The 16684-nt window shown below is 43.4% G+C and overlaps 1 protein-coding gene across 1 annotated transcript in view; it reads right to left on the bottom strand.

The window, feature by feature from the left end:
• Window positions 1–16684, bottom strand: part of VIL1 (villin 1) — a 39577-nt gene that overhangs the window by 21500 nt on the left and 1393 nt on the right. Inside the window, exons 2-10 of the mRNA XM_073545394.1 lie at window positions 7556–7666; window positions 6147–6221; window positions 5533–5729; window positions 5199–5307; window positions 3953–4063; window positions 3324–3526; window positions 2880–2958; window positions 917–1015; window positions 600–753 (exon numbers count right to left, since the gene is read on the bottom strand). Of these exons, the coding sequence (XP_073401495.1) occupies window positions 600–753; window positions 917–1015; window positions 2880–2958; window positions 3324–3526; window positions 3953–4063; window positions 5199–5307; window positions 5533–5729; window positions 6147–6221; window positions 7556–7630 (1102 nt within the window). The 5' untranslated portion in view covers window positions 7631–7666. The remainder of the gene's footprint in view (window positions 1–599; window positions 754–916; window positions 1016–2879; window positions 2959–3323; window positions 3527–3952; window positions 4064–5198; window positions 5308–5532; window positions 5730–6146; window positions 6222–7555; window positions 7667–16684) is intronic.

Below are 16684 nucleotides of genomic sequence, written 5' to 3'. Positions count from 1 at the left end.
GTTCCCTATATGAATAATTACAGATTATTGGTCTGTGTTTCTTTTTAACGAATGTTCTCCTGCAGAAATGTTCTCATGTACGGCATCATAAGTGAACATGTTATTGCCTCCCATAAGAGCCATACACTCCTCTCCTGAAATACTCTGTGCTGCTGGGGACCCGGATTCTTACACCTCACCTTACATTTATTTATACTCCTAAAATTCGCTAAAATGTTGTGGACATTTTTCAAACTGGGTACTCTTGCCCTAAACAGCTAGTGGACGGACATTAGGGGTAGGGAAGACGTGCAATGAGAAATATATCAATAACAGTTGCATGTAGAAAGTAATGCTCAGAGGATCCATTCAAAAAGCAATACCTCTTTATAAATAGAAGAGACAACAATTTGTGGTGTTTCTGCTAACACTGCAGATCTACTGTTTGGGCTATAGATCATATTTGTATTTGATCACCTTTCTCTACGGGTTTGCCACACAGGACCCGTTTTTCTGTGAGCAGCTGTCAGCAGTACCTATCCCCTTTAGCGCTAGTGTCTTTACTTATTTAACTTTTATTTATGCTGTGAACATTTTACTTATTTATTTTGACAACTTACCCACTTTACCAACAGTGCTTGTTTTTCCGAGCCCGACAGTCTGTTCCTTTGTGCTCCATTTCTGGAAAAGCTGCTTGAATACAGCAGACTCGGATCCGTCATTCTGAACCTCGACGTTAGTGGACGGGGAATAGTTCTTGGCTTTGATAAAATTCTGTTTGTTAAACAAGGTAAGTGATATAAAAAAAAAAATGGAAGAGAAAGAGCAAATCTGAGCAGAGCAGAGACTGTGATATACCGGCACATGGTATAGAGCGCTATACACACAGTGATACCCGGCCGAGGTCATGGCTGCTCTGTGCAGATGCCGCACTCACCAGCGCTCTATTCATGGCTTGCTGCTTCTCTTCCTTTGATGCGTTTTTTCCTTTCCACACAAAGATCTTGATTCCACCCTGATCCAAGATGTAGCAATCCTGACCGGAGTGAGAAATGTAGCTATTACTTATTGCAATCTAGAACATTCATTCTAAGATTTGTACATTCAGACCAGGGGAAATTCTGACAAAATCTATCTAATGTTTTTCTTCTACATGGCTTCTATATCTTTGGGCAGTCCTTGGATTTAAGGTTTGGTGGACACCTCCATTGATGGACCTCCTGCATATCTATATACAGTGGGGAAAAAAAGTATTTAGTCAGTCAGCAATAGTGCAAGTTCCACCACTTAAAAAGATGAGAGGCGTCTGTAATTTACATCATAGGTAGACCTCAACTATGGTAGACAAACTGAGAAAAAAAAATCCAGAAAATCACATTGTCTGTTTTTTTTTCATTTTATTTGCATATTATGGTGGAAAATAAGTATTTGGTCAGAAACAAGCAATCAAGATTTCTGGCTCTCACAGACCTGTAACTTCTTCTTTAAGAGTCTCCTCTTTCCTCCACTCATTACCTGTAGTAATGGCACCTGTTTAAACTTGTTATCAGTATAAAAAGACACTTGTGCACACCCTCAAACAGTCTGACTCCAAACTCCACTATGGTGAAGACCAAAGAGCTGTCAAAGGACACCAGAAACAAAATTGTAGCCCTGCACCAGGCTGGGAAGACTGAATCTGCAATAGCCAACCAGCTTGGAGTGAAGAAATCAACTGTGGGAGCAATAATTAGAAAATGGAAGACATACAAGACCACTGATAATCTCCCTCGATCTGGTGCTCCACGCAAAATCCCACCCCGTGGGGTCAGAATGATCACAAGAACAGTGAGCAAAAATCCCAGAACCACGCGGGGCGGACCTAGTGAATGAACTGCAGAGAGCTGGGACCAATGTAACAAGGCCTACCATAAGTAACACACTACGCCACCATGGACTCAGATCCTGCAGTGCCAGACGTGTCCCACTGCTTAAGCCTGTACATGTCCGGGCCCGTCTGAAGTTTGCTTGAGAGCATTTGGATGATCCAGAGGAGTTTTGGGAGAATGTCCTATGGTCTGATGAAACCAAACTGGAACTGTTTGGTAGAAACACAACTTGTCGTGTTTGGAGGAAAAAGAATACTGAGTTGCATCCATCAAACACCATACCTACTGTAAAGCATGGTGGTGGAAACATCATGCTTTGGGGCTGTTTCTCTGCAAAGGGGCCAGGACGACTGATCCGGGTACATGAAAGAATGAATGGGGCCATGTATCGTGAGATTTTAAGTGCAAACCTCCTTCCATCAGCAAGGGCATTGAAGATGAAACGTGGCTGGGTCTTTCAACATGACAATGATCCAAAGCACACCGCCAGGGCAATGAAGGAGTGGCTTCGTAAGAAGCATTTCAAGGTCCTGGAGTGGCCTAGCCAGTCTCCAGATCTCAACCCTATAGAAAACCTTTGGAGGGAGTTGAAAGTCCGTGTTGCCAAGCGAAAAGCCAAAAACATCACTGCTCTAGAGGAGATCTGCATGGAGGAATGGGCCAACATACCAACAACAGTGTGTGGCAACCTTGTGAAGACTTACAGAAAACGTTTGACCTCTGTCATTGCCAACAAAGGATATATCACAAAGTATTGAGAAGAAATTTTGTTTCTGACCAAATACTTATTTTCCACCATAATATGCAAATAAAACGAAAAAAAAAAACAGACAATGTGATTTTCTGGATTTTTTTTTCTCAGTTTGTCTCCCATAGTTGAGGTCTACCTATGATGTAAATTACAGACGCCTCTCATCTTTTTAAGTGGTGGAACTTGCACTATTGCTGACTGACTAAATACTTTTTTTCCCCACTGTATCTACTAATCTTTTTACTCTACACAGCTTCTATATCTTAAGATAAAGGACTTACGTCGTGGTTGAGCAGATCTTGGGTTAATGGTTTGGTGGCCACTTCTTGCACCATCAGGTTGCCATTGTTATCTGTTACTCTGTGTAATAAATTTCACAATTTTAAGGTTCACAATCTGGAATGTTTCCTTCCTCATCATCAGCGAATTCTGACTACATATCGTCTCCTTCCTTCAGCTGATAATGACCTATGACATATGTTGAAATATACCTAGGTCCATCAAGTTCAACCTTCCAGCTCAGGCAACTAATCATGAAGTTCTTCTTTAAGGCAGACTTCAAATTTTTGGTATGTCAGGCAGCCATGAGCTGCTACAGTGTAGAAACCATACAGTAGCACAGAGGACACACAGAGACACGGGTACAACATGCCTTCATGGTCGCTTGTCTGCACGGTGGGTAGAGATGGCACACACATTGTCAATGGCATTCAGTAATCACTTACTGATACAACTTTATTGCCCCTGCGGCCACGCTGTCCACCACATCATCGGATATTGGTGGCTTTATCTCTCTTCTTTCACCCAGCATATGTATGAGGATCTCCATCAGTTTAGGTGAACCTGCCTCATTGTCACCTTCAACCACGTACACATGGGCACGCCCGCCGCGTTCACGGTCACTGATGTCTTTCGCCAAGTTCATACCCTAGAAAAAAAGAATCAGCAATTAAATACTTTGTGGTTTTGGACATTTAAAGGAATTTGCCAATATGTGTTTAAATCACATGATTAAAACTGGAAGAGTTACCTGATCGTGGGCCTCAATAAACCCTTACTGTCTGATGATACAGACCCATGGAAGTCATTATGTCAGTGAGTCCCAGGTCATGGACCTCGACGCATGCTGCTGTTGGCATGTGACAGTACTGTGCCCCTCTAAGAGACCACAAGTCAATTTTTTTTGTTTTAGTGTGGTAATAGACTGTGTCATAACTATATATTACACCAGGTGGTGTGTGGCCACTGTATGTCCGCTGCTACAGCGTGTCGGCCACCACTAAAGTAGACCATAAAGAACAGTTTTCCCATTGTGCGTGGTCATTTCATGTTAAGCCTCATCCAGTTTCCTTACCCTCAGTCTCTCCATCCTGTTGCTCTCAGGCCCATTCCACTGGATGATCAGCTTCCCAAGATCCACCAAGAAGACATCGCCAGTATTAAAGCTGGCCCACTCAAAAGGGACCTAGATAAAAAGAGAGACTGAGTGATTGATGGATATGAGGTAGGATAGAGAGATAGATAGATAGATAGATGAGATTTAATGACATATAAATATGTTCAGATCTTTACAAGAAAAATCTGATAATGCGAGTTGAGATGAAAGACTCCATTCTCTGACGGCTGCTGAGCCAATTTTCTCCTATTTTTCTTGGAAGAATTTGTCATTCGACCAGTGACTGGTTTTGGACTGGTCTGATGCATCTTATATGCATAATTATATAATAGGCCTGATTAAAAATCTACTGTACTGTTTTTTTTAGTTTTTGCACAGCTCCTGTGCAGACCTATGTGTCTTCATGGTTACAGACTACAAAATAATCTTGTGTCGTTTGATCCTGCAGCCGGGCAGAGACCCCTCTATTTGGCCGGGCAGAGACCCCTCTATTTGGCCGGGCAGAGACCCCTCTATTTGGCCGGGCAGAGACCCCTCTATTTGCTGGACAGAGACCCCTCTATTTGGCCAGGCAGAGACCCCTCTATTTGGCCAGGCAGAGACCCCTCTATTTGCTGGACAGAGACCCCTCTATTTGATAAACCACAGACCATAAAAGAAATGGGCCGGTTTTAGGATTCATTTATACCCTGAAGACATTGAGACACAAAAGTCTACATTGCATCTGCGTGCACAAAACAGCAGTGTATTTTTAATCGTTCTTTTGTTACCAAGTTGTTTCTTTTTGAATGTTCACATTTATTGGTGTGATAAGGAAGTGGTTGGGAAAGTCTACGCTCATTTTATCATGTTATCAGTACCATGGATAGCAAGAAAAAGAAATGAAGGCAGAGATGTTACTGAAGGCAAAGATCACCAAGCTACGACTTGTCTACTGTGGACACATCATACGAAGAGAGCGATCACTAGAGAACATCATGGAGGGAAGAATAGAAGGAACAGGGCGAAGAGGAAGAAAAGCGACCTGATGGCTTGATACTATAAAGATAATGGTGGAGAAGACCCGGGAGACCTATCTAGGCTACAAAGTTCGTTCATCCATTAATTCACCATGACTCAAGACAGAGCCAAAGGCCATTAAAAATAACAGAAAAAAATAATTCAGATTACATCCACTAATTTTAATAGGAAACTCAATACTCACCTCTCCAGCCAATACATTCTTCTTCCCCTTGACGTGTAGCAGACGCTTTACGTTGTACGTGTTGGTCTCCACCTGCTTCAGTCCAGAGGCTACGCCGCCATTCTTGTATCTGATATGAAGTGAACAGTCACAGTTTGTTATAAGATGTAATCGTAGCTGTAACTTTAAAATATAAAGGCGCTGGTCACACTTTTTTCAGCCTTCTACCATTTTGCAGCTCCTGCTCCCCAGACCCAAGGCAAATGAGGATAACTAAGATTTTAGCTTTTGTGCATTCGTCTTCGATGTCATCACCTCAAATTAACATGAAATTCGCCATGATGGTAACACTCACACTATGCCTTGCTTGAAATATCCCTTAAATGTGTCGCTCTCGTATCCCTGAACCTCCCGGTGCTGGACAGCGACTCCTCCCAGGTGGTCATCAATCTGTATGGTGTAGATGGCGGCAGCTCCCTGCTCATCTGAAGATGAATTGTTCCCGACCCAGAAGTGGATGTCGTATGTGAAGTTATTGCTGGTCTTATGGGTCTGGTGTGGAGGAATACAGGGAATTCAGGAGTCACATGTATATAAACGAATAATAAAAAAACAAACAGGCATTAGGACAAGAGTTGAGCAAATTTTTCAAAATTCGGTTCCGACTACGATTGGCGCATATTCGCTGAACACAGCGTAACATCATTGGAGTCAATGGGAGTAGAAATGACCGAATACGTTCGGGATCGATCGTCAAATATAAATTCGGCCCGAATATGGCACAAATATGGCAAATTCAGATTCGGCAACCGATTCTGAATATATTCGCTCAACTCTAAAAGGAGCATAGAAATGTATAAGAGAAAGTTATGCAACTTTCCAGTCACCATTTTCAAGCTCTCCTGTCAGTGAATGAGAAGTGGACACCATTGTATTCAGCAGTCTAGCCAACGTGAGGACTGTACTCACCATGAGGAGGACATAGCAATCTCCTTCAAAGAAGTTTCCAAATGATTTTTCTGGAACAGGAATCATCTCCATGGCCTAAGAGCAAAATTCAGAAATGGAATAATGGGTAGCAAAAATAGATAAATAGAATAGCAATGGAGAACACAGTCATATCAGGGCCTTCTAGGAGAGAAGAGAAGTTCTGGTGTCCTACTGCCTAGACAGGGAGCATGGAGGCATTCTCTGCTTCCAATGTGATATAGATTAGGATAGAGAAGCACTCAAGAGCAGAGAGATATCTAATCATCTGGCACAAGGGCGCCATACTCCTGGACAACAGGGACTAGGTCACCAAGCTCCTGGACACCAGGGACAAGGGAACCAAACTCCTGGACACCAGGAACTAAAGCACCAAATTCCCGGACACACGGAACTAGGGCACGAAACTTGTGGACACCAGAGACTAGGACATCAAATTCCTGGACACAAGGAACTAGGGCACCAAATTCCTGGAATCCAGGGACTAGTTTAGTGAACTTCTGGACTAGGGCACCAAACTCAGGGACACCAAGGACTAAAGTGCCAAACTGTCAGACACAAGGAACTAGGGCACCAAACTCCAGGACACAAGGGACTAGGGCAGGAAACCCCTGGACACAAGGAACTAGGGAACCAAACGCCTGAGCACCACAAACTAGGGCAGCAAACTCATGGAAACCAGGGATTAGAGATTAGAGGGACTAAAGCACCAAATTCCTGGACACAAGGAACTAGGGCACCAAATTCCTGGAAACCAGGGACTAGGGTAGACACTAGGACTCCTGGACACTAGGGAGTAGAATAGGGAACTCCTGGACAAGGGCACCAAACTCAGGAACACCAAAGACTAAAGCGCCAAACTGTTGGACACAAGGAACTAGGGCAGGAAACCCCTGGCTATAAGGTACTAGGACAGACAAGAGAGATTAGGGCAGGAAACTCCTGGACACCAGGAACTGGAGCACCAAACTCCTGGGCAGCAAACACATGACCACCAGGGATTAGGGGAGCAAACTCCTGGACACCACCAAGGACTAGGGAAGCAAACTCCTGGAAACCAGGGACTAGGACAGGAAACTCCTGGACACAAGGAATTGGAGCACTAAACTCCTGGGCACCAGGGACTAGGAATTTCTGGACAACAGCACTCTAGGAAACCATAATTCTGGACACCAGGAATTAACAAACTCACTGACTAAGGTATTAAACTCCTGAATATTAGGAACTAGACCATTAAACAGATGGACACCAAACACAAGGTCGTTAAATTCCTGGTCATTAAGAACTTGGGCACCAAACTCCTGGACACCTGCGACTAAATCTTCAATCTCCTGGACACCAGGAACTCAGGCACCAAACCCAGATGCAATAATGCTAATAATAACAGTTACCTCTATCCTCCATATCTGCAGTCCTGGGGTGGTTTTATTCAGGGTCTTGGTTACTTTTTCCGTAAGATCCGGCATGATGGAGAATTCTATGATCACAAGTCACCTGGGAATCTGAAATGAGGATTCGGGCCATGAGTAACGTGTACGATTATAAACCCATATAATATACCGGTGTATACGGCTCACGGACTGTCCGTCAGTGTGACCTCCTGTAGCACGGGTGCGGCCGGGGGCAGGGAGTGCTTAGCAATTTTGCTGACATTGTGCCTGCCGTTCGGATCAGTGAAGCCGATCATACACATCGCCGTGTGGTCGTGTTAGACGACATTTTTTAGCCACGACCATGAACACGTCCAGCGCTGAAGGTCTCTCCTTTGATGCGATCTTGTAGTTGCACATTAATACTCAGAATGTGCACAACATTATTGATCTTCAAATTTAAAAGAAAAAGCCCCAAATGCTTCTGCCGGGTGACGATCATTTCTCTGGGGAATCTTTACACTTGGCCATATAATCTTCCCAGTAAGGAGCTGGCATCGCTGCCGGTATAATTATCCTGCAGTCTCCCCTGTGCTCACAATACTGAGGTTTAGATGGGCCAAATTAACCATTGACTACTGGGTTTATGGGATCCACTGAGTAAAAAAGGTTGTAAACAAGTAGGCCTCAGTTACTGCATCTGTTCCCTGTTGCCCATAGCAACCAACCAGACTGCAGCTTTCATTTTTTACACTGCTTTGGTAAAATAAAAGCTGCACTCTGATTGGTTGTTATGGGTAACAGAGACAGATTTTATTTTAGGCAGTTTTCACACATCTCCTCATTGCTTTGAACGTCCCATCATCTTCACACCCGAGCCGGGAATAATAATACTTCAGTTCCCACGGTGTCTGAGTCGTGTGTTGTCACCGTGGTGCTCACATCTACTGCTAGGAAATACACAAAGTGATGCCACACAACGCCATTTATACACAGGATCTATATACACACAGCAGTAAAGCCGTATCCTGCACATAATCATGGCCGTATATAGATGTATACACCCGGCCCTGCAGCAACTATTATGTGCTAAATGTAATGACAACCCAGCGAGCACAGAGTATATATATATCACATATTCTTCCAAAGATGAAGAGGAAAAAATGCTCAAAAGACTGAACATGTGGACAACACAGTGGGATTACAATAGAAATGAATAGGAAAAGTGTTCCAGGACTTTTCAAGGTTATTTTAGGTGTGTTTCTTTTTTATTTAACAAAAAAGCTCTTAAAAAACTAAAAACTGTGTGTGCATATCCTAACATGCTTGATACGATCTGCTGAGCCGTGTATCTAATCCTCTCCTGTGTGATACTGTCTGCTGAGCCGTATATCTAATCCTCTCCTGTGTGATACTGTCTGCTGAGCCGTGTATCTAATCCTCTCCTGTGTGATACTGTCTGCTGAGTCGTGTATCTAATCCTCTCCTGTGTGATACTGACTGCTGAGCCGTGTATCTAATCCTCTCGTGTGATACTGACTGCTGAGCCGTGTATCTAATCCTCTCATGTGTGATACTGTCTGCTGAGCCGTGTACCTAATCCTCTCCTGTGTGATACTGACTGCTGAGCCGTGTATCTAATCCTATCCTGTGTGATACTGACTGCTGAGCCGTGTATCTAATCCTCTCCTGTGTGATACTGTCTGCTGAGCCGTGTATCTAATCCTCTCGTGTGATACGGACTGCTGAGCCGTGTATCTAATCCTCTCCTGTGAGCTACTGACTGCTGAGCCGTGTATCTAATCCTCTCCTGTGTGATACTGACTGCTGAGCCAGGTATCTAATCCTCTCCTGTGTGATACTGTCTGCTGAGCCGTGTATCTAATCCTATCCTGTGCGATACTGACTGCTGAGCCGTGTATCTAATCCTCTCCTGTGCGATACTGACTGCTGAGCCGTGTATATAATCCTCTCCTGTGCGATACTGACTGCTGAGCCGTGTATCTAATCCTATCCTGTGCGATACGGACTGCTGAGCCGTGTATCTAATCCTCTCCTGTGCGATACTGTCTGCTGAGTCGTATATCTAATCCTCTCCTGTGTGGTACTGACTGCTGAGCCGTGTATCTAATCCTCTCCTGTGAGATACTGACTGCTGAGCCATGTATCTAATCCTCTCCTGTGTGATACTGACTGCTGAGCCGGGTATCTAATCCTCTCCTGTGTGATACTGACTGCTGAGTCGTGTATCTAATCCTCTCCTGTGAGATACTGACTGCTGAGCCATGTATCTAATCCTCTCCTGTGTGATACTGACTGCTGAGCCGTGTATCTAATCCTCTCCTGTGTGATACTGACTGCTGAGCCGGGTATCTAATCCTCTCCCGTGGGATACTGACTGCTGAGCCGTGTATCTAATCCTCTCCTGTGTGATACTGACTGCTGAGCCGTGTATCTAATCCTCTCCTGTGTGATACTGTCTGCTGAGTCGTATATCTAATCCTCTCCTGTGTGGTACTGACTGCTGAGCCGTGTATCTAATCCTCTCCTGTGAGATACTGACTGCTGAGTCGTGTATCTAATCCTCTCCTGTGTGATACTGACTGCTGAGCCGTATATCTAATCCTCTCCTGTGTGATACTGTCTGCTGAGCCGTATATCTAATCCTCTCCTGTGTGATACTGTCTGCTGAGCCGTGTATCTAATCCTCTCCTGTGTGATACTGTCTGCTGAGTCGTGTATCTAATCCTCTCCTGTGTGATACTGACTGCTGAGCCGTGTATCTAATCCTCTCGTGTGATACTGACTGCTGAGCCGTGTATCTAATCCTCTCATGTGTGATACTGTCTGCTGAGCCGTGTACCTAATCCTCTCCTGTGTGATACTGACTGCTGAGCCGTGTATCTAATCCTATCCTGTGTGATACTGTCTGCTGAGCCGTGTATCTAATCCTCTCCTGTGTGATACTGACTGCTGAGCCGTGTATCTAATCCTCTCCTGTGTGATACTGACTGCTGAGCCGTGTATCTAATCCTCTCCTGTGTGATACTGACTGCTGAGCCGGGTATCTAATCCTCTCCTGTGTGATACTGACTGCTGAGCCGTGTATCTAATCCTCTCCTGTGTGATACTGACTGCTGAGCCGGGTATCTAATCCTCTCCTGTGTGATACTGACTGCTGAGTCGTGTATCTAATCCTATTCTGTGTGATACTGTCTGCTGAGCTGTGTATCTAATCCTATCATGCGATACTGTCTTCCCATGCTCCGCACTTTTCTAAATGTAATTATGAAGTCGTTCATCTATTAATGTGTAATAATTAAAATGATACTTTGACCTTGGTTATAAGACTTCAGGGCCGGACAGGAGAGGAATTTGTCCCCATGTGGGAGTGACAGTTAGGGCCACACTTGTCCCACGTACGGTATCTGGAAGAAGACATAGTCTGGACCTGAGAAGGACAACTCCCAACATGACAACCGGAGCAACTCCACCGATTAGTGAAGCGGCGATGACCCTGGAGGATCCGACATGTCTCTGCCATATACCGACAGCTCCCTGACTTCAGTGAGGACAGTGCCATACTATATTTCTCCTGCGGTGGCGCTGTAGAAGAATGGCCCATTTCCTGACAAGTTCGAGCACAAATCGCAGCTGATCGCTGAGGTTCAGTCTGCTGCACACCCATCATTAACGGGTGCACTTTTTAAAATATATATATACAGTATAAGTAGTCACGATCCAAAGCAGACAGATGTTTTAAAACTTATTTTGATGATTTTGTTCATATTTAAAAGGGAAATTTCATCTGCTAAGGCTGGTTTCACATTAGCGCTTTTGTGCGCAGCGCATCGTGCGCACCCGTGCGCATGCGCACTGCGCACCTATACTTAACATGACGTGCGCATGGTCTTGCGCATACTTGCGTTTTCGTGCGCATGCGTTTTTTTGTCTTTTGCGCCAGGCGCGCCAGACGCAACATGTTGCATTTTTGGTTCCGCCCTGTCTCGTCAAAAAAACGCATGCGCACGCTTGCGCACGGAATGCGCAAAAACACCACATTGGAGCCTATGGGAACGCATGCGTGCGCATGGTCTTGCGCACGCTTGCGTTTTTTTGCGCATGCGTTTTTGAGTTAAACAAGTCTAGAATGTTCTCTAGACAATGGAAAAAACGTCACACTTAAAAACGCATGCGCATAAAAAACGCCAACGCATGCAAAAAACGCATGTAAAACGCAAACAACGCTGCGTTTTTTTTACACATCAGCGTGCGCATGACGTTAAAAAAACGCGCGTTTGTTTTGCGTTTTTCTTTGCGTTTTTTATGCGCCCGATGCGCTGCGCAAAAAAACGCTAATGTGAAACTAGCCTAAGTAATTTCTTTAAACTGCTCCATAGATTATGTTTACTGCTTCCATAGCAATAATGAAATGTATTGCATCACATCTATTACATCATGGGAAATCCTTTTGATATGGGAGCGGATTGTTGTGGGATTGGTCGTAGATGAGGAATTTCCCCTGCAGTGGCCATTATAGGGGAATGTAGTATTATACGCTGACTGTTATCCGCCCTTCACACCATACACATAAGATCTAACAAAATTCCTGAAAATAAACCTAAAATTGAATCTATGATAGATTCAGGATATGACACAACAATTATGGTCTCTATAGAAATAAATGATCTGAATCTAATGTCCGTATACATTTACTTCATAATCAGCAGCGCGGAAGATGACGGCATCATAGATGGTAGAATTCTGCAAAGATTTCTACATCTACTACCCCCACAATGGCAGCCTACATCACGAGAATTATTTGATTTTTCAATGAACTGATAGTAAAATATAAATAATGACTGAGCTATAAAAAAAAAAAAAAAAAAAGAACCTGTGAGCTCCATATTACGGGAAACAGGTAAAACTCATCTACATAATAATGTGTGCAAATTGTAAAGCGCTGCAGAATATGTTAGCACTATATAAAAATAAAGATTATCATTACTACATTAAAAAAGTCACGGTATACATGCATTACATATCTTGTACTAATCCTGAGTGACATCCTGTATTATACTCCAGGGCTGCACTCACTATTCTGCTGGTGCAGTCACTGTGTACATATTACATTACTGATCCTGAGTTACATCCTGTATTATACCCCAGAGCTGCACTCACTATTCTGCTGGTGCAGTCACTGTGTAAATACATTACATTACTGATCCCGAGTTACATCCTGTATTATACCCCAGAGCTACACTCATTATTCTGCTGGTGCCTCATTATTCTGCTGGTGCAGTCACTGTGTACATACATTACATTACTGATCCTGAGTTACATCCTGTATTATACCCCAGAGCTGTATTATACGTTACTGATCCTGAGTTACATCCTGTATTATACCCCAGAGCTGCACTCACTATTCTGCTGGTGCAGTCACTGTGTACATACATTACATTACTGATCCTGAGTTACATCCTGTATTATACCCCAGAGCTGTATTATACGTTACTGATCCCGAGTTACATCCTGTATTATACCCCAGAGCTGCACTCACTATTCTGCTGGTGCAGTCACTGTGTACATACATTACTGATCCCGAGTTACATCCTGTATTATACTCCAGAGCTGTACTCACTATTGTGCTGGTGCAGTCACTGTGTACATACATTATATTACTGATCCTGAGTTACATCCTGTATTATACCCAGAGCTGTACTCACTATTCTACTGTTGCAGTGACTGTGTACATACAGTGGGTACGGAAAGTTTTCAGACCCCTTTAATTTTTTCACTTGTTTCATTGCAGCCATTTGGTAAATTCAAAAAAGTTCATTTTTTCTCATCACTGTACACTCTGCACCCCATCTTGACTGAAAAAAAAAGAAATGTAGATTTTTCTGCAAATTTATTAAAAAAGAAAAACTGAAATATCACATGGTCATAAGTATTCATACCCTTTGCTCAGACACTCATATGTAAGTCACATGCTGTCCATTTCCTTGTGATCCTCCTTGAGATGGATCTACTCCTTCATTGGAGTCCAACTGTGTTTAATTAAACTAATAGGACTTGATTATTAAAGGCACACACCTGTCTATATAAGACCTCACAGCTCACAGTGCATGTCAGACCAAATGAGAATCATGAGGTCAAAGGAACTGGCCAAGAAGCTCAGAGACAGAATAGTGGCAAGGCACAGATTTGGCCAAGGTTACAAAATAATTTCTGCAGTACTCAAGGTTCCTAAGAGCACAGTGGCCTCCATAATCCTTAAATGGAAGAAGTTTTGGACCACCAGAAGTCTTCCTAGACCTGGCCGTCCAGCCAAACTGAGCAACCGTGGGAGAAGAACCTTGGTGAGAGAGGTAAAGAGGAACCCCAAGATCACTGTGGCTGAGCTCCACAGATGCAGTAGGGAGATGGGAGAAAGTTCCACAAAGTCAACTATCACTGAAGCCCTCCACCAGTCAGGCCTTTATGGCAGAGTGGGACGAAGGAAGCCTCTTCTCAGTGCCAGACATATGAAAGCCCGCATAGAGTTTGCTGACAAAAAAAAACACACATGAAGGAGTGGCTTCAGAACAACTCTGTGACCATTCCTGACCGGCCCAGCCAGAGCCCTGACCTAAACCCAATTGAGCATCTCTGCAGAGACCTGAAAATGGCTGTCCACCAACGTTCACCATCCAACCTGACGGAACTGGAGAGGATCTGCAAGGAAGAATGGCAGAGGATCCCCAAATCCAGGGGTGAAACAGGGATTTTTGTGATAACTCACCGTAAAATCCTTTTCTCTGAGACACTCACTGGGGACACAGCACCCACCCTGTTAGCCAATTGGCTCTTTTTTTGCTTGTTAATATGTATTTATGATAAAAGGTGGGTCTTTCCAGACATGTTGTTGCCAGCATTAAGGTTTATTTTGTCCGTGTTTTTCATCTCCTACTGCTTTTGCACCGAACTGGTCTCGCCAGCAATCAGGGTGAAGGTGTATACTGCGGAGGAGGAGCTAACCTTTTTTTCATTCACTTAGTGTCAGGCTCCTGGCGGCAGTAGCATACCCCCACAGTCCTGTGTCCCCCAATGAGGCAAAGGAGAAAAACTTGTTGCATCATTCCCAAGAAGACTCATGGCTCCACTAGCTCAAAAGGTACTTCTCAATACTGAGCAAATGAGCAAAGGGTCTGAATACTTACGACCATGGGATATTTCAGTTTTTTCTTTTAATAAATTTGCAAAAATTTCTACATTTCTGTTTTTTTCAGTCAAGATGGGGTGCAGAGTGTACATTAATGAGAAAAAAATGAACTTTGTTGAATTTACCAAATGGCTGCAATGAAACAAAGTGAAAAATGCAAAGGGGTCTGAATACTTTCCGTACACCACTGTACATTACATAACTTATCCTGTACTGATCCTGAGTTACATCCTGTATTATACTCCAGAGCTGCACTCACTATTCTGTTGGTGCAGTCACTGTGTACATACATTACATCACTGATCCTGAGTTACATCCTGTATTATACCCCAGAGCTGCACTCACTATTCTGCTGGTGCAGTCACTGTGTACATACATTACATCACTGATCCTGAGTTACATCCTGCATTATACCCCAGAGCTGCACTCACTATTCTGCTGGTGCAGTCACTGTGTACATACATTACATCACTGATCCTGAGTTACATCCTGTATTATACCCCAGAGCTGCACTCACTATTCTGTTGGTGCAGTCACTGTGTACATACATTACATTACTGATCCTGAGTTACATCCTGTATTATACTCCAGAGCTGCACTCACTATTCTGCTGTAGTACTCACTGTGTACATACATTACATCACTGATCCTGAGTTACATCCTGTATTATACCCCAGAGCTGCACTCACTATTCTGTTGGTGCAGTCACTGTGTACATACATTACATTACTGATCCTGAGTTACATCCTGCATTATACCCCAGAGCTGCACTCACTATTCTGCTGGTGCAGTCACTGTGTACATACATTACATCACTGATCCTGAGTTACATCCTGTATTATACCCCAGAGCTGCACTCACTATTCTGTTGGTGCAGTCACTGTGTACATACATTACATCACTGATCCTGAGTTACCTCCTGTATTATACCCCAGAGCTGCACTCACTATTCTGCTGGTGCAGTCACTGTGTACATACATTACATCACTGATCCTGTGCTGTGTTACTCTTCTGTTATACTTCAGAACTTATTTTAAAATGGTGCAGGTATTCTCAGAGGTGTAATTCCCTCTCTGCTGACTCAAACTCCTTTCAGAGTTTACTCTTTCATCTGATGTAGATAACTGGCTGCTGTATGAGAAGAGTTCAATTAAGTTCCTCAAGGAATGTCTGACAATTGCTTGATGACAGTTTCCACTGACAGCATGCAGGAATGTGACTGACACTGTAATCTATGATATAGGTTGTGACAAGATAAGAAATGCAATTTATTTACAAGTTCCTCATGCACAAATTATCTATACACAATAGGAGCTGTAAAATGAAGTTCAAAGGTGGACGCTTGGACGCTCCCTTTAAGCTGCTCATGGACATTCAGCAAAAGAAAATGATGGGAGTCATTTATGGTTTTACCAAGTTATCAGGAAAAAGAATCTTGGAGATGTAGAGGATACCTATGTTCTTAGAGTGTGCAGTAACCACAGGTTTCAGTAGGCTACACCTGTCCTTCAGGATCTGGGGGTATCATCTCTGTGCCCTGGTGTCTGTCTGAACTTTAATATTTATCACAACTTTACAAAGTCTATATTTCCATTTGAAAGAGACAACTGAAAGAGCTCGATTCCAAAAGTGTCACACTTATTTGTGCAATTATCAGAATACTGTCAGAACACTTATTCAAATCTTATAAGTTATAGCTATAATGATGGATAATCACTTAGACTTGTCACCTACTGAAGTTGATGAGAGATACAACCAAGAAGTAAGTGAAATGCGTCAGGCTTCCATTACAATAACTGACATTTCTAAATGCAGCTTAAGGGTGAATACACTCAGTGCGGAATCATCTGCGGATTCTTCCACGTGGATTTGCAGGTAAAACCGCAGGTAAAGTGACCTGCGGTTTTACCTGCAGTTTTCCCCTGTGGTTTGACACCTGGACAATG

Source organism: Dendrobates tinctorius, unplaced genomic scaffold, assembly GCF_039654945.1.
Source record: "Dendrobates tinctorius isolate UK_male_01 unplaced genomic scaffold, ASM3965494v1 ptg000143l, whole genome shotgun sequence".
NCBI lineage: Eukaryota > Metazoa > Chordata > Amphibia > Anura > Dendrobatidae > Dendrobates > Dendrobates tinctorius.
Note: the sequence above shows the minus strand (reverse complement) of the source record. Positions and strands in the feature narration are given on the sequence as shown.